At 56.1% G+C, this 20,057-nt stretch overlaps 2 protein-coding genes across 4 annotated transcripts; one reads left to right on the forward strand and one right to left on the reverse strand.

Moving 5' to 3' along the window:
- Positions 1-973: 973 nt before the first annotated feature.
- Positions 974-3,938, reverse strand: ARL16 (ARF like GTPase 16). Its single transcript, XM_081271509.1, has 5 exons — positions 3,641-3,938; positions 3,491-3,548; positions 3,014-3,127; positions 2,302-2,417; positions 974-2,155 (listed from the first exon to the last, which is right to left on the reverse strand). The coding sequence occupies exons 1-5, from the start codon at positions 3,799-3,801 to the stop codon at positions 1,984-1,986; spliced, it is 621 nt and encodes a 206-aa protein (XP_081127635.1). The 5' UTR covers positions 3,802-3,938; the 3' UTR covers positions 974-1,983.
- On the forward strand, positions 3,898-19,485 carry HGS (hepatocyte growth factor-regulated tyrosine kinase substrate). Of its 3 annotated transcripts, XM_081271506.1 has the most exons (22): positions 3,898-4,053; positions 5,305-5,389; positions 5,626-5,701; positions 6,140-6,232; positions 7,739-7,862; positions 8,622-8,674; positions 9,262-9,330; positions 10,185-10,309; positions 12,690-12,768; positions 12,839-12,937; positions 13,100-13,195; positions 13,900-13,938; positions 14,013-14,156; positions 14,252-14,311; positions 14,858-15,068; positions 15,489-15,661; positions 15,739-15,879; positions 15,982-16,156; positions 18,095-18,228; positions 18,305-18,424; positions 18,545-18,631; positions 18,945-19,485. In XM_081271506.1, exons 1-22 carry the CDS (start codon positions 4,017-4,019, stop codon positions 19,053-19,055), a joined length of 2,331 nt encoding a protein of 776 aa, XP_081127632.1. In that variant the 5' UTR covers positions 3,898-4,016; the 3' UTR covers positions 19,056-19,485. The 3 variants fall into 3 exon arrangements, with proteins under 3 accessions (XP_081127632.1, XP_081127634.1, XP_081127633.1); XM_081271508.1 differs by lacking the exons at positions 5,305-5,389; positions 5,626-5,701 and having other exon boundaries at positions 4,032-4,053; XM_081271507.1 differs by lacking the exons at positions 3,898-4,053; positions 5,626-5,701 and having other exon boundaries at positions 5,360-5,389.
- The last annotated feature ends 572 nt before the right edge of the window (positions 19,486-20,057 follow it).

Genomic DNA, 20,057 nt, shown 5'->3' on the forward strand with positions numbered 1-20,057 from the left:
TACCTCACAACTCAGGCCACGCTCATCTGCTCAGAAGATTCTCATACTGGTGGGGGGATGTAGAGTGGCTGCAGTTTCACTGCCCTCTACCAACTGGTGGGCTGGTTGATTACTGGCCAAGGTGACAGTCCCCCTGTGCCAGACCATTAGCTGCAGAGCACACAGGTCCTGTGGGGACTATTCATGAGCTCCTTGGCCGACCTCCTGGCCCCAGCCTATTTCTAAAATGCTGCTGCAAAACCCATGTTGAGCCTAAGTGAGAGCTATGGGTTGGTTCCGTGAGGGTCTGGAAGGACTGAGGGGCCTCTGGCCACAGGGGCTGCCTGGGGGAGGCCAGAACTCACCACTAGTGCTCCCACCACATCGAGGATACGCACACCCTCAGCTAAAGAATGGACAAACTTCACTTTGAAGAGATTCCTCTAATACCTGGTGATTTTAACTAGGCTTTGCCTAAGTCCTGTGAACCCAACTTAGACTCCATTAGTTTTTGATGCTATAAGGAAATACCTCAGGCAGACTACTTAAGAAGAGGTTCATTCATAAAACCGTTCTGGAGATTTTAAGGGCACGATACTGGCACCAGCTCAGTATGGTGAGGTCCTCTGGGAAGTGTCACATGGCAGATGAAAATGTAGCTATCTTCTGCCAGGACCTGCCATCATGGCCCACAGCATGAGAACCCAAAGTATGGCCCTGAATACTTTAAGGACCAGATCTCACCAAGTTGCTGAGGTTGGTCTCAAATTTGTGATCCTCTTGCCTCTGCCTTCTGAGTCACTGAGATTACCCTACCTAGTCATAACCCTTCATTTGAATAATGATCTCTCTCCAACAGAGTGAACAACTGGAATTGTGCAGAGGCTGAGGCCCCCATCTGTTCCCATGGCTTTACCGAGGAGGAGACTGCAGGTCCCTGGGTTCCTTCTGTGGCTACAGGGGCTTGAAGAATTAGCAGACAAAGCCATTTTTATAAAACTCACAACCTCACTCAGAATGAGTTTTATTCAATTATTGTAGGTAGAGTGGTGGACCCCAAAGGTATGGCCAGGTCATAGACCCAGAACAAGCAAACATGACCTTATTTGGAAAAAGGTTCTTTGCAGGTGGCTTATGTATCATCCCAGATTTCCAATTACAGACATCGTAAAGAAGAGAGAACACTGACCCAGGAGAGGAAGACAGAGGGGGAGTCCACAACCAACCCACAGAAGGCCAAGGACTGCAGCAGTACTAGAGAAAAGAGGAAAGGAACGGACACTGCCCTCAGCACTTCAGAAGGAACCAGTTGACACCTTTACTTTGGACTTGTGGCCTCCAAACCGTGAGAACAAATTTCTGTGGCTTAAGCTCCCCCAGTTGGTAATCATTTGTTTTAAGAAGCCTCAGAACACACGGACACACCAATCAGCACAGTAAGCATTCTCACACAAGCTGGCTTGGCTGAGGTGATAGGCCCCAGCAGGACACCAAGACCCCAGGCCTCCATCCCCTCCTTGCCTCCTGCCTAGGAAAGAACCTATGCTTGCTCTGGGCACCTCAGAGCAATAGCCACCTGCTGAACAAGTGAACCAAGCTCATTTCTGACTTGGGCTCACTTCATCCACCATGCCGTGCGGTCTTAAGGGACACGGTTGGGGGTGAGAAACTAGAAGCCTGGAGCTTCTACTGCAGACAAGAGTCTAGGTCTCAGTGGCACTATGCAGTCCAAATACCCTGGGGCAAGCAGATTTCCTGGTGGCAGGAAAATGTGTCACAGCACCATCCAGGACAGCAGCAGGGCAGTCCTCTTCTCCCAGCCGTGGACACAGTCTTTTCTTCCAGTCGTCAAGAGCTTCCAGTTTCGTGTGCCTCAGCTGACCCACTGCTGCATCTCAACATAGAGCCCTATCGTGCGAGGCTCCTTGTTGAACCCATAAGAACATTCCAGTGGAGGCCCAACAATGCCATCCTCTGCCTCCGGCACAATTCTCCACCCTGTGGTCACCTGCTGCTTCGGTGCTCATCCTGGAGCCAGTGCAACACCTTGGCCAACCCAGTGCCTTTCCGGGCACTGATTTCCAACGTGGTAATGTTCTGCTTGGCACAAGCAGTGATGTCTGGGAGCCTGATTAATGACTTAATCTCCTCAATGGTCATGTAACAGGGAAGGTCGCTGTAGTTAAAGAATTGCCTTGTTAGAATGATGGCTGCCAAAAACCTGCCTGTCCCCCAGGTGCACCTCTTCACTAACAAACATGCACTAAGGCAGCTACTCTATGGGACCCGCACCATGTTCCCTCTCAGCAAGTAAACCCATACATCTTATTGAAGAGTATCAGGACTGATGCTTCTGCAAGTTGTTCTGAAGAAAGGAGACCCAAGAGCTGTACACAGGATGCAGAGAGTTGGGTGGGGTTGGAAGCATCCATCATGAACTGGGGAAGAAGGAAAGCACAGTCACACCCTGCTTTGAAGACATTTGTGGCCACACCTCCTCATCTGGGAATTACTGGCATACATAGAGCACCATGACTTTTCTCCCCAGTACTGGGGATTGGGCCCAGGGCCTCAACTGTGCTAGGCAAGTGCTCTACCACTGTGCCACATCCTGTCCACCACAGTGGCTTTTAAACAGAGGGCTTTGGGAATAGGCAGAAGCAGAGGCAAATGAGCTGTAACACAGATAACTGGATGTCATTCATTTCTGTTTTTGTCTACATGGAAATCTGTATTGATGGGGTCATCAGTTCCCTATCCTGGAATTTAGGGCACGGGATGGGACCAACCAGAGAAGTGTAGAAATCAGATGTAAATGTAGAACACAGCCAGGGACAGAAAAGAGAATAGACTCGGCCTCAGCAAGCCCATCCTGTGCTCTAATGTCATTTTTGGGGCAAAAACACCAGAGAGAAGATTGGTGCCCTGCTTCCTTGACTAGCACAGCCGCCTAAGAACCCAAATCCTATTCCATGCCAAGTGTGAGGGTCAGGGACCGGAGGGCTCTAAAGAAGTTTAAAGCATGCTGACCCACCAGCAGTGAATGGCAGTTTCCGTAGTAACTGGACCAGATGGGGCCCATGCACCCCCCAAGCTCCCGGATGGTAATCTTTCTCTGGGCCACGATGTCAGTAAGGTTGGTACCCACCTGTAGGAAAAACCATCACACACGAGTAATGCAGGCGCCGTCCTGCGTGAAACCCGATCGCAGTGCGCCGGCGTTACCCGCAGGCTCGAGGCAGAGCCAGCCACCAAACTGGGAGAAGGCGCTTCTGAGGACCCAGAGCCCACAAGGGGGGTCCGCGCAGGTGGCGATGGCGACTGTGGTCCCTCCGGAGGGGGGAGGAAACGTGCCCGCCCCAAGGAGGGCCCCGACAGGCTCCGCTCATCGAGTGGGGAATCCCGAAGGCTGTCGCCAACACCGACCGCGGCTTCACTCTGCGGGGCCCGTGGGCTTTGTCAGCCGCAAAGGTGACCGGCTTCAGTCCGTCCTGTGGCGGCCGACACCTACCGTGGGCAGCGTCGGCGGGGGCTCCCCCAGGTCGCCCTGACAGTCGCGGGAGCTCAGCTGTGCGTGTGGTCAAGGAGCGGGCGGCGCCAGGCGGAGTCCCGGCTCCGGGCTACGCGGAGCCCCCGCCCACCCCCACGGCGCGGAAGGATATTCTGCAGGCGTTTCACCAGCAGCGTCTTCCCGACGCCCGCGGCGCCCAGCAGCAGACACATCCAGACCCTGCGCCAGGCAACCGCGGCTCCGCACCGGACGGCGGCGGGCCCGCCTCCGCCCCGCTCCCATTGGATAGGCCTCGCCTGCGGGCTGATCATTGGTTCTCGGGGTTCGTCGCCGCCGCCGCCGTGAACGCGGCCCAATCAGCGCCCAGCGTCCGCAGCCCCCGGAAGGCCTGGCCTCCTCGCGGCTCCCGGGAGCGTGCGGCGACGTGCGGGTGCGCGCGCCGGAGCAGGAAGGCGGAAGCGGAAGTGGGGGCGCGCCAGCTTGCGGAGGGGGAGCGCCCGCGGCGTCGGTCCAGAGCGGGGTCGCCATGGGGCGAGGCAGCGGCACCTTCGAGCGTCTCCTAGGTAACGCGCCCGCCCTGCGCGGCCCCCAGGGCCCGAGGGCAGCGCCCGGCTGCCCTCCCCTGGCTCCCGGCTGCGGGCTTCGGGTGTGGCCGGGCGCGTCCCTGGGCTCCAGCGAGCGCGGCGCCGCGAGGGTGGGCGCGGGGCCTGCCTGGGGTCCCCTTTCGCCAGCGCGGGGCCGACCGGGCCGAGTCTGAGTCTCGAAGTGGGTGACGGAGCCAGACCTCACGCGGGGCCTGTGACCGTATGTCGGCCCCGAGGGTGGAGCCGGTGGTGTCCTCCCGGAACCTTTCCAGGCCCGTTTGTCCGCCCGGCCCTGAAAGCGTCCCCGGGTTCAGGAAGGCCTTTCCGCCCCCGTGGAAGCGCCAGCTGAGCCATCCGAGCCTCCTGGAGACAGCCAGCTTCAGAAGGGAATGTGTTTAATGTGCATGGTCCTTTCTCCTGGTGAAAACGCTCTGTGTCTGGGGACAGGCGCCCGGTGCTGTCACGATTGGCTCCAGGCTGCCTCCTTCTGAAGCGTGCTTTTGGCGGAAACCTCAGATGGAACTTTCCTTGCCCGTGGGACAGGCAGGCCCGGCATCACATGCTTATGGGATGGTTCAGCGCTTCAAGGTTGGAATCAGAAGCTTGCTGAATCAGTCCCCAAGTGGACCCCTCTGCTGGGGAAGGTGATGCGGTAGTTGAGTGGTAGCTCCTCAGAGAGCCTTTGTCCGAGGTGTCAGCTGTAGAGTCCTTGGGAGTCAGTTGTGCCTTCCTCAGAGCCCTTGTAGAGGACTGGAGTTCATGTTACATGTCTCCCCAAGGCTTGTTCAGCTAATATCTAGTTGAAGGGTTAAAATATCTGAATGACAGGGATTCTGAAGGACTAAGTGAGTCTTCTGAGAAGCAGCAGAGCTTTGCATTTCAGAATGAATCCTTGCTGTGTGTGTGGCAAGCTATACCCTCTGCCTGCTTGGTTTTCTCTGTCTGCAGGGACATAGGTAGTGCCTAGCTCAGGGGGTTGTGTGGGAATTGGTTGAATCGAGTGTTTGAAATGGCACCTGATGTGTAACAAGCATGTCACAGAGTTCCATTTGCATCTTGTTTGGGAAGGATGGTCCTTCCATGGTGTGCTCTGGAAGGATTTTCATGTGGTTTTCCATTCAGTCCAGATGTGTAAAAGGGAAGAGGCAAGTTCTCTTTTCCTTTTTGCTGAGCCTAAGGGCTGCCTAGGGAATCACAGACCAAATCCTGAATGACATCTCTTTCCCTCAGACAAAGCCACCAGCCAGCTCCTACTGGAGACCGACTGGGAGTCCATCCTACAGATCTGTGACCTGATCCGTCAGGGGGACACACAGTAAGTGATAAGAGTCTGCCCTGTAAAACGGGTGCAGCCCTGCACAATCACATGGTCCACATGCTGGGAGTTCTGATGTTTTTGAACAATTAGGTTTTCCATGCAACTTAGGGATACTTGGTTGTGTTAATGTTTGCTTAGAGTTTCTGGGGACCAAAGCAGTAGGCAGATATCCCCAACTTTCTTACTGAAAGTGTTTCTCCCCGCCTCTCCTACCTATGGTCTTTTTCTTTCAGAGCAAAGTATGCTGTTAATTCCATCAAGAAGAAAGTCAATGATAAAAATCCACATGTAGCCTTGTATGCCCTGGAGGTAACTAGACCCTTGCTGCTATTCTCTGGCCTCCAGCCTTGAGGGTCCCCACCCCCAGCATCAGGCAGCCTTGTCCCCTTTCTGGGCACATAGCAACAGGTGAAGTCCTTTCTAGCCTTGAGCGCAGTTGTGTGCAGTGTCACTGAGCTTGGTCACCCTGAGGGGTGACAGGGGAAGAAATGATGCCACTGGTACTCTGGCTGTAGTTGGTACATGAGCCCTGAGGGTCAGCTCTCAATTTCAGTTCATGGTCGCAAGCCATGGTATGTGGGTTTGCTGCCTATCTGTGAAGCTGCCGCTTAGGGTTCCTGGCAGGCTGGGTGGTCTGAGAGGCCTTTTGGAGGCCTGCATTCCCATGGGGAGGTGGGTACATCCAGGAAGAGGAGGGGACACTGCCTTGATCATTGGCCTGACCTTTCCCTTTCTTGGGGTCTGCAGGTCATGGAATCTGTGGTAAAGAACTGTGGCCAGACAGTTCATGACGAGGTAGCTAACAAGCAGACCATGGAAGAGTTGAAGGAGCTGCTGAAGGTAGGCGTCCCCAGGAACCATGAGTCAGGGTTGGGGGCAGGTCACTCCACTTTTCCTGGTGCTTATTCGGCATCAATGACAGGGACAGCACTGGGTGCAGCAGCAGGTGTGAAGCGAGCAGTGGCGGTCCCAGTACTACTCGCGCTTAGGCTCAGACCTGGGAAGACACAGGCTCTGGATTGAAGTCCAGTCGTGTCCGGAGCACAAGGCTGACTCCTGGTTTTCTTGAGATGCCAGGGGGAGGCCTGTCAGAGCCAGGGCTTGGAGCTGAGTCTTGAATGGCAGCGATGGTGTGGCGGCGCTTTGTATGAGCAGAAGCCTGGAGAGGAGGCTTAGGACGGCAGCCATGTGGGGATGGGCGAGATCTGAGCAGGGGAGACACAGGTGTGTAGCTGTGTCTATGGGGAGAATCAGAAGGGCAGACAGCAGTGGAAGGAGCTCCCTGGAGAGGGTGGGTTTCATACCCTCCTTTGGGAGAGAAGGGAAAGTTTTCAGACCCCTGGGAGGTTGTCCCCAGGCCCACCTGTAGGGATTGTGATGTGGATAGTGATGCAGAGTGGGGGTGATATGGCTGTTGTTTGAGGTGAAAGGACATCCCACCAAGGTAAGGCTGCTCCTCCTTTGCTGTGACCCAGGGCCTGGCCTTGTCTCATAGGAGACCCCATCCTGGACCCATGCTTCCCAGAGCTCATCTGCATGTCCACGCTGACAGTTGGGCTTTTGTGAGGCCGTTACTGTACCTTGGCCAGTTTCTTATGTGGTCCTGGTTGGACGAGGGGAGGTGTCCTCATGTGGGTGCTGTGTTCTGTTTGTACTGTGGGGGTCCTCTGCTGGTCTGCCCCTCTACTGGGGAGTCAAGGTGGTGATGGGGAGGGAGTGGCTGCTGGAGGACCAGGTTGTGGAGAGATACTTGAGTCCCAGTGTGGATGCTGTCACTGTGTCTCCTGGAAGCAGCTTTCTACCCTTTGTCCTCAGTGTCAGATGTCATAGCCTCCCTGAGAGAGCACCAGACTTGAGGCCTGGCTGTGTGCTCACTGAGTGGCGATGTATGTCTCTACTGTGTGTGGAGAAGTTTCCTGGGCAATGCCCGCTGCATTTCCCAGGCTATGACTGGAAGCAAGAGCAGCCTCTATCCTTGGTCCTGAGGCAATACTTCGTGGCTGGGCCTAGTTGACTCTAGCTGTTTGAGACTGTCAGGAGCCAGTGACTTCCATGGCTAGTCTGGGTCTGTGGGGAGAGGGAAGGAGACATTCAGCTATAGGCTCTCAGACTTGGGGCATTTTAACTCCAGGGAGTCCCTTGGCTCCTTATAGGGTTTAAAGACTCATGGCCTGAGCAAGTGTTTGCTCAGGGAACCTGGGCACAGGATGGTGCCTGTCTACATCTCACCCAGACCCCCGCCACCTCTATGCCAGTCCTGTCTGCTCAGGGCAGCTACCTCCTCTCGCTGAGACCTGTGGCGGTGTGAATATCCTAAAACCTTCCCCACTCTTCCCTGCCTTACAGAGGCAAGTGGAAGTGAACGTCCGCAACAAGATCCTATACCTGATCCAAGCCTGGGCCCATGCCTTCCGGAACGAGCCCAAGTACAAAGTGGTCCAGGACACCTACCAGATCATGAAGGTGGAGGGTGAGTTGGGGCAGGGGGATGGGATCCCGTCCAAGGTGGAAACATTGCTCCAGAAGCCACAGGGCTACCCTCCTGGGCAGAGTCAAACCAGCTGGACCCATAGATGCAGGGCAAGAGAGGATAGGCCAGTCCTCACTGAGTGGCTGACATTGGAAGCAAGGAGGATGGTGTTCTGGGAACTCCACAGAGAGCCCCCATGGAGGGAGAGTGGGCTTCCACAAGCTCCTGCCTTCCTGGGGACATACCACCCCAGGATAAAAAGACAACCACATTTTGGGAAGTGATGTGGTCCTGGGGGGCAGTGCTGGATGAGTGGCCAAGGAAGACCTTGTAGGCGGCTGCCCTAGGTGCCAAGACTGGGCATAATAGGGAAACAATAGAGGGAAACAAAAACTATTGGCTTCTGAGGCCCTGGGTTCAGAGCTCACTTGGCTACTGAAGGACAAAACGGTGACACATACCCAGAGGAGAGCTAGGCCAGGATTGGTCATGGCCCTGTGTATGGCAGCAAGTCACTGGTGGGGTTCAGGTTGGGCTGTGGCTGCTGAGGTGTGTCAGGGCCCCTCGTCTGCATCGCTCTAGCTGTTGTGGCCCTGGAGAGCGGGGCCGTGGTTTGAGAATACATGTAGAGGTGTGGGCTCAGGGTTCTGAGGGCTTTGGGCGTCTTCTGGTGGTTTTGTCTGAAGAAACGGATGTCAGGAGTCAGAAAGCAGCTAAATCAGGGTGGGACCTGAAGGTGACTGCAGTCTCCTTTCTCAGGACACGTTTTCCCGGAATTCAAGGAAAGTGATGCCATGTTTGCTGCGGAGAGAGTGAGTCCTGGGCGGGGCATGGCCAGGGCTTGGAGTTGGGGAAGCAGGCAGGGGCTCGGCCAGGCAGGGAAGGCCTCCCCGTCTTGTTTGGGCGAGGGTGGGCCAGAGCTGGGAATATAGGCATTCCTTGAGGACAAGATGTGGCTGTGACTCTGCAAGATGAGGTGGGGACGGGGCTGCGTTCATGGTGTCATTGGAATGTAGCTGTTGGGTACTTAACATAAATGCGCAGGGCACAGGATGAGCTCAGTGGGAGAGTGCTCCCTTCCATGCACAAAGCCCTGGTACCACCTCCAGCTCTGCAGAGAAGAAGAGAAAACATATTAGGAGAGCTGGAGACCTGTGGGAAGTGTCACTGCCATACCTTTGGCAAAGAAAGAAGTCCAATTGGGGGCTTCCCATCTGAAGCAGCTCAGCCCTGGGCCCTATGGCTCGGGCCACTAGGAGGGGTCAGACTGGTGCAGCTGCTCTGGCCACACAGATCTTTTGTTCCTTTTCCTGTCCGTGGGACCTGGGGGAAGGCTCTGCCACCTCTGGGAGCTTGGTGGGGACTGGGGGTGTGGTCCTAAGTTTTGCTGTCCTCATAGGCACCTGATTGGGTGGACGCTGAGGAATGCCACCGGTGCAGAGTGCAATTCGGGGTGGTGACCCGCAAGGTGAGTGCCTGCCCTAAGGGGTAAAGGGGCCCTGTGGCCAAGCCCCTGCTAACTTCTCACATAGCCAGACAGACATCAGGTCACCTGTCATCACTGAAGCCACTGCCCCATTGTGACAGTCCTGTCCTTTCTGCTGAAATGTGGTGGTTTTGGCAACCATGTAGTAGATGGTCAGTGCCCTCAGCCAAAGTTGGCCTTATAGAAGGCTTAGGCTTAGAGCCACAGACCTGGCCAGGGCTGAGTGACTGACTCAGTGCTTCAGGTGACAGCCCATGTGCACTCTGCTATGTGAGGCTGTGTTTTCCCTTCCCACAAGACCCCTGAGGCCAGCCTGAGGAGTGCAGAGGTCTGAGGAGCCATCCTGGAGCAACATGCTGCACTCAGAGCTCGTGTTCCTCGGGATCCCTGCACCCTTTCTGTTGACCTTTGTGGGTTTTTTTTTTTTTTTTTTAACTCAGAGGCACTTGGCCACGTCCCAGCTCTATTTTGTAGTTTACTTAGAGACAGGGACTCACTGAGTTGCTTAGTCCCTACTGTTGCTGAGGCTGGCTTTAAACTCGGGATCCTCCTGCCTCAGCCTCCCGAGCCGCTGCGACGACAGGAGTACACCACAGCTCCTGGCTGACCTTTGTTTTTAATTCCCTTATATTCCCCAAACTTGTGACTCAAGTTGAGTCTCTTGAAAATGTTTCTCCAGGGGCTTCATGTCCTCCCAGGCATTTGTTTTGCTTGTCCTTATCTCTTCTCTGCTCCCAGACTGAGGCCCAGCCTCAGTGTTGTCCAGGGTGGTTCTGGCCAGTTGGTGTGGCAGATGCCCCAGCCCTATAACCAGGCCCACCCCACCCTACTCGCAGCACCACTGCCGGGCATGCGGGCAGATCTTCTGCGGCAAGTGCTCCTCCAAGTACTCCACCATCCCCAAGTTCGGCATTGAGAAGGAGGTGCGCGTTTGCGAGCCCTGCTACGAGCAGCTGAACAAGTGAGTCCCCTCATGGGCTCTGCAGGCTGCCTGCCCGCCTCTGGCTGAGTGCCCCAGCTCAAGGCCTAGGTGGACAGGGAATGCCAGCCAGAGGGCGGGAGGGGCAGGCCCTAGGCCAGGTGGGCAGGCGGGGCCCCAGAGCCGCCTGACACTACCCCAGCAGGCCAGTTGCTTATTTTTGTTTTTGGTTTATTTGTACTTCAACTTTTGGGGATAAAACTTGGAAAAGTTGCAGGTGTACTCAGAAGAATTCGGGAGCAGGTGCCTTTGCCTGTGTTCTCGGCTGTGGGCTCATGGCCAGGTCTGTGCAGCCTGTGTTCTCCCTCCCTCCCGTTGCCTGTGTGTAGACGTGTTCACATATCTGCAGTGAATTGTGGCCCACGTGTCCCTTTGTACCTGAGCGCTCCCACATGTCTCCTGAGGAGGATTTTCTCTGAGGCAGGTCAGCCTTGCTCTCAGTGGGGACATCTGACCTTGCTGTGGCACTAAACCTGCTCTGCTGAGGTGGTTCAGTTTTGCCATCACCCTAAAAGCACCACTGGTGCCCACAGAGCACACTCCATGTGTCCTTGTACCTCCCCACCCCTGACCTGGAACTTTCAGCCTCTGCCGTCCCTGACACAGATGCTTCTGCAGTGCCAGCCATCATGGCCTGTCTCATGTCTCTGGGTCTGAGTTTACTTTCTGCTCAGGGTGTATAGGTTTTTTGTTTTGTTTTGTTTTTTTGGTGATACTGGGGGGTGGAACCCAAGATTGTTCAACTACTGAGCTACATCCCTCCCTTTTTGTTTTGAGGCAGCATCATGCTCCATTGCCCAAGCTGGCCTTGGGCTTGGAGGCTCCTGTCTCAACTCTCCTAGTCACTTATAGGCGTGTGCTACTGTGCCTGGCCAGGACCTGCATTTTTGGCAGGAACCCCAGGAATGAGGTGGAGACCCTGTCTGAGTCTGCCCCCGGTCCTGTGGACCTTGACACTTGGTGTGTTGGATCTGGAGATCGCTCCCCGTGTCTGTCGGGTTTCCGCCACTGTGACAAAATTCCTGAGGAAAAAAAACAACTTAGGGAAGATGTGTTTTGGCTCAGGGTTTTAGAGATTGAGTCCATGATGGCCAGCTCCATTGTCTTGGGCTTGTGTGACAGAGCAGCCTGGTAGGGAGCATGAGGTGGAGCAAAGCTGCTCACCTCATGGCAACTAGGAAGCAGAGAGAGAGAGAAAGTAATTGGGGACAGAAATCTCACCTCGGGCACACCCCAGTGATCTACTTCCTCCTCCTGGGCCTCACCTGCTAAAGTTTCCACCATCTCCCAATAGCCTGTTAAATTGTGAATCCAGCCAGACACAGTTGCACACACCTGTAATGCCTGCAACTTGGGAGGCTGAGGCAGGAGGCTCACAAATTCCAGGCTAGTAGCTCAGTGTTGGAGAACCTTGATTCAATCCCCAGCTCTGACAAAAAGGAGAAAAATGGACTCTAAATGGGTTAATCCATTGATGAGGTAAGAGCCCCTAGATCTGGTCACTGCTGCATGGGGCCCAAGCCTTCAGCACAGCAGTCTCTGGGGACAGTTCAGACCCAACTACAACACCTGAAAGCTCTGTTACCTGGTGACTGGCAAGAGCCCACATGAGCCCGACCAGTGTCCTCTACTGGAGGGCTCAGGGCTCCACACTTGTCTGACTCTGCTCACCCTTCCCTCTCCTCCCCTCTCTGGTCCACATGGACCTGCTCACTCTGGAGAGGGGTCTGCATGTGCTGTTGGAATTCTTTATCTTATTTTTTAAAAAATTTTTAGTTGCAGACAGACTCAACACCTTTAATTTATTTATTTATTTTATGTGGTGCTAAGAATTGAACCCAGTGCCTCACCCATGCGAGGCAAGCACTGTACCACTGAGCCACAACCCCAGCCCTTGCTGTGGGAATTCTGAATGCACTGCAAGTCTGTGGCCCTCAGCCACCACTTGCTCTGGAGAAGGTCTGCATGTTCCAGGTCGAATTCTAGAAAAGGCCTGGTCTGGCTCTGTGATCATGAAAGGTCTTGCAGCCTTTCCCAGAATCTGCTGGGGATGAGGCCTGCTGCTGGTCACAGGTAGGACACCGAGGGCAGTTCCAGGTGTTCTGGCCAGGTGGGATTTTGAGTCACCATTTCCAGGAGAGGGACTATGGCTTACGCCTACTGGTGCCCTGTGGCTGGCTCAGGGTCCATAGCTGCTCCTACTGTTCCCTGGAGCATGGCCATTGGGCTACATGTGCCTGTGGGATCCCTGTCCTCACTTCATGGGAACAGTGTGTAGGAAACTCTGGGTGGTTGACAGCTTTGGTGGGGATGGGGCAGGTGTCAGTGGACGGTCACCTGTAGCATCCCATCTTGCCTCCAGGAAAGCAGAAGGAAAGTCCACCTCTACCACTGAGCTGCCCCCGGAGTACCTGACCAGCCCCCTGTCACAGCAGTCGCAGGTACCCAGTCCCCCCACAGTCCCCCCACGCCCCTCCCCTGAGCCTCCCTCACCTGCCCTGCTGTCCTCAGCTACCTCCTAAGCGGGATGAGACTGCTCTGCAGGAGGAGGAGGAACTGCAGCTGGCACTGGCCCTGTCGCAGTCAGAGGCGGAGGAGAAGGAGAGGCTGGTGAGTGGTGGGAGTCAGCCTTCAGGAGGGGACCCCCAGTTTCCCTGGAGGTGCTAGGCAGTGCCCCGCACTGTGCCTGGGGGCCACAGGTGTGTGCAGTGCCCACCCCTCTTGCTGTGCCTTGTGCTCGCCCAGTGACACTATTTCCCCATTCTGCTTCAGAGACAGAAGTCAACATACAGCGCACATCCCAAGGCAGATCCCACCCCGCTGGCGTCGTCGGCACCCCCAGCTGGCAGCCTGTACTCCTCACCCGTGGTGAGTCTGCTGTGTGCCCAGCCAGGTGGCTTGATGCTGCTTATGGGAGGTGGGAGGACACCAAGGGCCTGGCTGTCCTGGCTCGGGGCTTCCCTGTGGGGCTGAGGATATGAACAAAGGCCCCACAGGTTAGACCCTGTCCCTTCACACGCCTGTGTGCTGTGCACCCTCAAGCATTAAAGCCCTTGGTCACAGGGCCACCTTGCTCCTCCTGCCAAGCCTCACTCTTCATCAGGCAGGCTGCAGCAGGTCAGGGAAGTCACGTGCAAGCTTTGGGCTTTGGTGGGTCTGGGCCACAGCTGGGCCTCTGGGCCAGTAGCAACCCTACCACTGACTGGCTGTGGCGCTTCCTCCTTCCTGCTGTCGGCAGGGCCTAGGCAGTGCTGTGTGAGGGCCCTGGGAATTCATGGGAGTGCCAGCTAGGTGCCTCTTGTGCTGCTTCTAGCAATGTTGCAGAGCCCAGTGGTGGCAAGGTCAGAGCCTTTCTAAGACTTTAAGGTGGTGCCACCCCAGAGAGGAGAGGGTGGCCCTGGCACCTGTACCACGGGGAGCCTGTGAAGCCATGGCTATCAGCACCAAGCAGGCATAGTGTGGGGACTCAGGGCCAGGGCCATGTGGCACCACCCAGGCCCCTGCCTGGGTCACTTGGGAGCCGTGTGCTACTCCTCTTGACTGTGACCCCTCAGGCCTCTCTGTCTCCCCAGAACTCATCAGCACCGCTGGCTGAAGACATCGACCCTGAGGTAAGGGCCCTGCATCTCATGCTGTCCTCTCACACTTGCCAGACTATGAAAGTGACCCCTTTATTGCCATGCAGCTTGCGCGGTACCTTAACCGGAATTACTGGGAGAAGAAGCAGGAGGAGGCTCGGAAGAGCCCCACACCATCTGCGCCTGTGCCCCTAACGGAGCCAGCCACCCAGCCTGGGGAGGGGCATGCAGCCCCTGCCAGTGTGGCTGAGGTGAGAGGCCACTCTGCACTCCTGGTGCCTGTCTCTGGGGGTTGTGTCCAGGGCAGGCTGGATGGAGGCCCCCTTAACCCTCTGGTCTCTTACAGGCTCCCCTTCCGGAGACGGATTCTCAGCCCATAACTCCCTCTAGTGGCCCCTTTAGTGAGGTAAGTTATGCCTCCTTCCAGGGCCGGGGAACACACTGCAGGGCCCATTGTAACCGGCAGTCCCAATGATAGCTCTGACCCTGCCGTGCTATGCCTATGTGGCTTCTCGGAAGAGAACCTGTCTACTCTGTGTGGACCTAACATGAACCCCATATTCTGAACAGCCCAGGCCTACCCAGAGGAGTTCCTCCCTCTCCTTGGGGCTTCTGGGCTTTGTCTGCCTTGAGTCAGACCAGGCCCGTGTTACCAGGGCAGGGGCTCCCAGCCAGCTCCAACCTGTCCCTGAGCAGGTGGACAAAAGCCCAGCCTTGGGCTTCATTGCTTTGTCTGTAGACCAGGGATGCTAATGTTGCCTGCCTGGTAGAGCAGATTGGAGACCCAATTAATGGTCTGCTCCAGCCTCTGAGCACAACAGGCATTGTCAAGATGCCCGTGTGCCACCTCCGCAGGAGGTTTGCTGAGGCCTTATAGACTGGCCAGTGCCCAAGGGAGGCTGGCCTAGTCAGCATCATGGCCATGCTCAGCTGTCTGCCTTGTCCCCAACAGCAGTACCAGAATGGAGGGTCAGAAGAGAGCCACGAGCAATTCCTGAAGGCCCTGCAGAATGCCGTCACCACCTTTGTCAACCGCATGAAGAGCAACCACGTGCGGGGCCGCAGCATCACCAACGACTCGGCCGTGCTGTCGCTCTTCCAGTCCCTCACCAGCATGCACCCGCAGCTGCTCGAGCTGCTCAACCAGCTGGATGAGCGCAGGTGTAGGTGCCCGCGCCTTGGACCTCGGGGTTGTCAGCTCCCAGGTGGTGGGGTGTCTGGAGCAGCGCTGCGTGCTCAGCCCTGTCCTCTGCTGGACATAGGACCTGTCCCAGGAGAGCTAGCGCTCCTCTCCTGTCCTTCCCTGAGGCCATGGGCTCCACCATGGGGCTGCGATGGGAAGTGGCCGCAGCGCGGCGAAGGGCTCTGCCTTGCTGTACTCTGCCAAGCACAGGACTGTCTGTCCCCTCCAACCCAGAGGCCCAGGGCCTGCAGCCCCTAGGGAGGTGGGCTGGGCTGTGCCTTGCTGATTGCTGAGATCAGCTGGAAATGCAGGGGCCCAGCATTTACCAGTGCAGGAGCCCATGCTGACAGGGCTCCCCCTATGCTGTAGTGGTCAGGGCCATCCTACCCTTTGCCAACAGTGTATTATGAGGGGCTACAGGACAAGCTGGCACAGATCCGTGATGCCCGGGGTGCACTGAGTGCCCTGCGTGAGGAACACCGCGAGAAGCTACGCCGGGCAGCTGAAGAGGCTGAGCGCCAGCGCCAGATCCAACTAGCCCAGAAGCTAGAGATCATGCGGCAGAAGAAGCAGGTGCAGTGGCTGGCCCCATGTGGGGGTGGGGGGGTCCTGGGCCTGCCTGACACCCACCCACCGTGTGGCTGCCACAGGAGTATCTGGAGGTGCAGAGGCAGCTGGCCATCCAGCGCCTACAGGAGCAGGAGAAGGAGCGGCAGATGCGCCTGGAGCAGCAGAAGCAGACTGTCCAGATGCGTGCCCAGATGCCTGCCTTCCCCCTGCCCTATGCCCAGGCATGTGCCGCCCCACCTGCCCCCTGCCCTATACCCATGCACATCTGCCCCCACCCCCGCTGGTTGAGGCCCTCTCTCACCGAATGTCTTCTTTGTCCCCAGCTCCAGGCCATGCCCACAGCCGGGGGCGTGCTCTACCAACCTTCGGGCCCGACCAGCTTCCCTGGCACCTTCAGTCCAGCAGGCTCAGTGGAGGGTTCCCCCATGCACAGCGTGTACATGAGCCAGGCAGCCCCAGCTGCCAGCCCTTACCCCAGCATGCCTGGCACCACGGCAGGTACCCACAGGGCAGAGGTGGCCCCAGACCACAGCTTTCTTTTGGTTTTATTTTAGCCCAACTTAAACAGAAAGTTGAGAGAATGATATAAATAATTTTTTAGATTTCCTAAACATGAACATTTTCTCGTCTGCTTTTTCCTTCCTCCACATGTGCACGCCCTCAGTTGCTTTGACAGTAAGGGGCAGGTGATACCTTCACCCAGACATGTTTACTGACACTAGGGCGTGCGCTCACAGGCTGGGAGGGCATTACAGAAGGCGCTAGTGACAACTCACTGCATGTAAGCCCTGTACGGCTCCTCCAGGACATTCATCCCTCAGACATGGGCTGTTTGGCCCTGGCCTGTGAGCAGACTGCACCATGCAGGTGTGTTCTGCCTGAAGGTGCTCTGGGCCGCACTTCTGGCATGGAGGGAGCTGTCAGGTGGGGGACACAGTGTGTTGCTTTGTCCCAGCATGGCCGCTTGACGCCTCTGGATGCATCTCTGCAGACAGTGCCTATTCCTCTGTCGTCCGCAAGTGTCTGAGGAGGGAGATGAACATCTGCAGATATCTGTACTCCTTAATCTTTTTGCCTCACCTTAGTAGTTATTGCTAAATTTTGCCTGAATGTATGATTGCTTGTTTGAGACAAGGTCTTGTTGTGCTACGTGGCCTGGCCACAAACTCCTGGGCTCAAGCGATCCTCCTGCCACAGCCTCTGAGTATCTGGGACTGCAGGTGTGCGTCACAGTGGCTCTTTTTGACCTTTGGCAGACAGTGCCTAATTGTGCTGTTGACTTTCCAGTGGAAGGAGGGGCTTTTCCCTCTCCATTCCTGTTCTTTATGTCAGATGGGTTCACTGGCTCCTCCTTCAGAAGACAATCCTTCATTATTGCTGTTGGTTTTGCTCACACCAGCTTGGGTGGCCTGTGGAAGCCCTGGGCTGGCTCCTATGACTTTGACTGAGGCAGGTCAACTGGATACTCTGCTTGACCCGTCCATTCTTGGACAGCCTGCTTCCTTCTAGTGGAGAGTGGCCTTTACAAGCCATGGTTTGGCTTCTGGGTGTGCTTGTGCTTCTCAGTCCTGTTGGCTGATGAACTTGGAAGTGTATGTGCCATGTGGCATGTGAACACGTCATCATGCCGCACAGAGACCAGAAGCTTATCCCAGTGTCCCCCATCCAACAGTGTGGGGTTTCTTCTTTGTTTTCAACATAGTTATCTGTTTGCTTGTTCCCATGATACACAGAAGGCTGGACTGCAGTGGGAAAGCCACGTCTGGCCAGAGTTGAGCGTTTATCTGTAGTTCCTGTGGTCTGTGACCTGAGGTCAAGGTGTCAAGGTTCTGGGCTCAATGCTCTAGGATCAGCTCCCCCTACCTCCTGCAGTGTGACTGTCTCTCATTTCAAATACAGTCTGGCTCATTTATTTAATTCTGTTTTAGAACCATCTCTCATCCTTGTTGGCTTTATTGTCCTCTTTTGAAAATATGAAAATAATGAAGTTCTAAAAAATCACAACAAAAAATCTTAAAGCCAGGCACAGTAACACATACCTGTAATCCCAGCCACTCAAGAGGCTGAGGCAGGAGGATCGCAAGTTCAAAGCCAGCCTGGGCAACTTTGTGAGACCCTGTCTCAAAAAGTGAAAAGGAGCTGGGCATAGTGGCACATACATGTAATCTCAGTGACTTGGGAGGCCAAGGCAGGAGGATTGCAAGTTCAAGACGAGCCTCAGCAATTTAGCAAGGTCCAAAGCAACTTAGAAAGACCCTGTCTCAAAAAAAAAAAAAAAAAAAAAAAAAGCTGGGGATGTGGCTCAGTGGTGAAGCGCCCCTGGGTTCAATCTCCAGTATCCCCATCCAAAAAAGAAAGAAAACCTCACAAAAGGGAGTCCAGCCTCCCTGCCCTCGCCACTCCTCAGAAGCAGCTCATCTATCTTATTTGTCACAGATCCTAGCATGGTGAGTGCCTACATGTACCCGGCAGGGGCCCCCGGGGCACAGGCAGCCCCCCAGGCCCAGGCGGGGCCCACTGCGAGTCCAGCCTACTCATCCTACCAGCCCACTCCCACCCCAGGCTACCAGGTATGTGACAAGACTGCTCCCCTCCCAGCTGAGCCCAGGTCCTGCCCATTCCCCATTGCACCACTTCCTTCCACAGAACGTGGCCTCTCAGGCCCCGCAGAGCCTCCCAGCCATCTCCCAGCCTCCACAGCCAGGCACCATGGGCTACATGGGAAGCCAGTCAGTGTCCATGGGCTACCAGCCATACAACATGCAGGTATGGTGCACTGGGCAGGACGCTCCTGGTGTTGGGCTTTGGATTGCTGCAAGCCAAGAGGCCCAACATCTGGGCACAGTGCTACTCTCCCAGTGTCTGGCTTCATCTTACTCTCCACAGAATCTTATGACCACCCTCCCCAGCCAAGATGCATCCCTGCCACCCCAGCAGCCCTACATCGCAGGACAGCAGCCTGTGTACCAGCAGGTGAGCCCTTCCCTGTCCACCTCCCCTGTGTTGCCTGATGGGTTAGGGATGAGAGCCTGACTACTGTAGGGCCATCCTATGCTGCAGTCCCGTGGGGAGACAAGGTCATGCTTAGGGTCCCTCTCGTCAGACACATGTGGACGTAAAAGCCAAGGAGACAGGTTCACATGTAGACAGCAGACCTGTGGAGCTGTGTGAAAGCTGGAGCTCTGGGCCTCCATGCACCATGCTGACGGCTTCTGCAGTCCACCTTGTGCTGCAGTGCAGCCCCTGGGAACTGTGACTCAGGTCTCTCTCCTCTCCTGCCCCACAGATGGCGCCCTCGGGTGGCCCTCCCCAGCAGCAGCCCCCTGTGGCTCAGCAATCCCCTGCACAGGGGCCTCCTGCACAGGGCAGTGAGGCCCAGCTCATCTCCTTCGACTGACCCTGGGCTGGAGATTCAGACCATCCACAGTAACACTACAGTTCAACCGAAACCACCTGTGTCTAACTAGCTGTCTCCCTTGCTTCGTGTGACCCTTCTAGCCCCAGTCCTCGTCCCTGCCCTCAGCCCAGGCTTCTGCCACTGGCTCCCAGCTTTGGTCCTGTCTTGGTCTCTGACTTCTTTCCCCAGGGCTGGGCCTCGGGGACGGGAGGGGGTAGGAAAAGGACCTTCCTCGGGAGTCCTCAGCTCTGTGTGTTGGAACCTGCAAAAGGTGGCTGGAGTGGGGACCCTTAGCCCTGATGCAGCCCGCTCTGGTCTCTCTCTGAGCTGGCAGTGAGCTATCCAGGCCTGGTCCCCCACTTCTCAGCAGGGTGAGGGTTTCAGGCTCTCTGCTTTTCAGCTGTCCTCCAATGCAGAACAGAAAATAAAATATTTCAAAAAATACTTGCTGTTTTGGCCAACATGCCCTGGCTCAGCCCCAGTGGCAGCTGGGCAGTGCTTCCGTGTGCTTACTGTGGCTATAGCAAAATTCCTGAGGCCGGACAGTTAGTAAAAACAATTTATTTCTTACGGTTCTGGAAATTGGGAGGCCTTAGCCTTATTGTAGGTGGGGACTCTGGGGCGTCCCAACGGCGCAGGGCATCACGTGGCAGGGGTATTCAACAGGTGCTGAAGCAGCGACCCACTCGGGAGGAGCCCTTATGCCTCCTTCCTGGAGGTCCCACCTTCAACGCCATAGCGGAAGTGGAGCTAACAAGCTGGGTTTTGGTTGCGGCGCAGGAGCCACGGCCGGAGCTGCGGCCCGCTGTGGGTGGGCTCTGAGGCGAGTCTCATGCGGCGTCCCTTCCCTCTCGGAAGACCCCGGCGGTCAGGCACGGGATCCTAGAGATCGCAGCACGATTCTCCTGGTCCCCTGCGGGGGGAATAGTGGAAGCCTGCGCCTGCGCGGCGCAGCGCGCCGCCTTGTGGGTAATCTCGGGGCCGCCGAGGCTAGAGGGGCCC

Source organism: Spermophilus citellus (assembly GCF_964194105.1).
Source record: "Spermophilus citellus genome assembly, chromosome: 17".
NCBI classification, from domain to species: Eukaryota; Metazoa; Chordata; class Mammalia; order Rodentia; family Sciuridae; genus Spermophilus; species Spermophilus citellus.

Excerpts from the sequence above, each read along its gene's own strand:
- HGS (XM_081271506.1), top strand. The coding sequence starts at position 4,017 with ATGGGGCGAGGCAGCGGCACCTTCGAGCGTCTCCTAG. Across the intron at positions 13,196-13,899 it reads GCCTGTACTCCTCACCCGTG|AACTCATCAGCACCGCTGGC; the intron begins GTGAGTCTGCTG and ends CTGTCTCCCCAG. Across the intron at positions 15,880-15,981 it reads TCCCCCTGCCCTATGCCCAG|CTCCAGGCCATGCCCACAGC; the intron begins GCATGTGCCGCC and ends CTTTGTCCCCAG.
- ARL16 (XM_081271509.1), bottom strand. The coding sequence starts at position 3,801 with ATGATCAGCCCGCAGGCGAGGCCTATCCAATGGGAGCGGGGCGGAGGC. Across the intron at positions 3,128-3,490 it reads CCCCGCCGACGCTGCCCACG|GTGGGTACCAACCTTACTGA; the intron begins GTAGGTGTCGGC and ends TTTTTCCTACAG. Across the intron at positions 2,156-2,301 it reads CTGATACTCTTCAATAAGAT|CGACCTTCCCTGTTACATGA; the intron begins GTATGGGTTTAC and ends CTTTAACTACAG.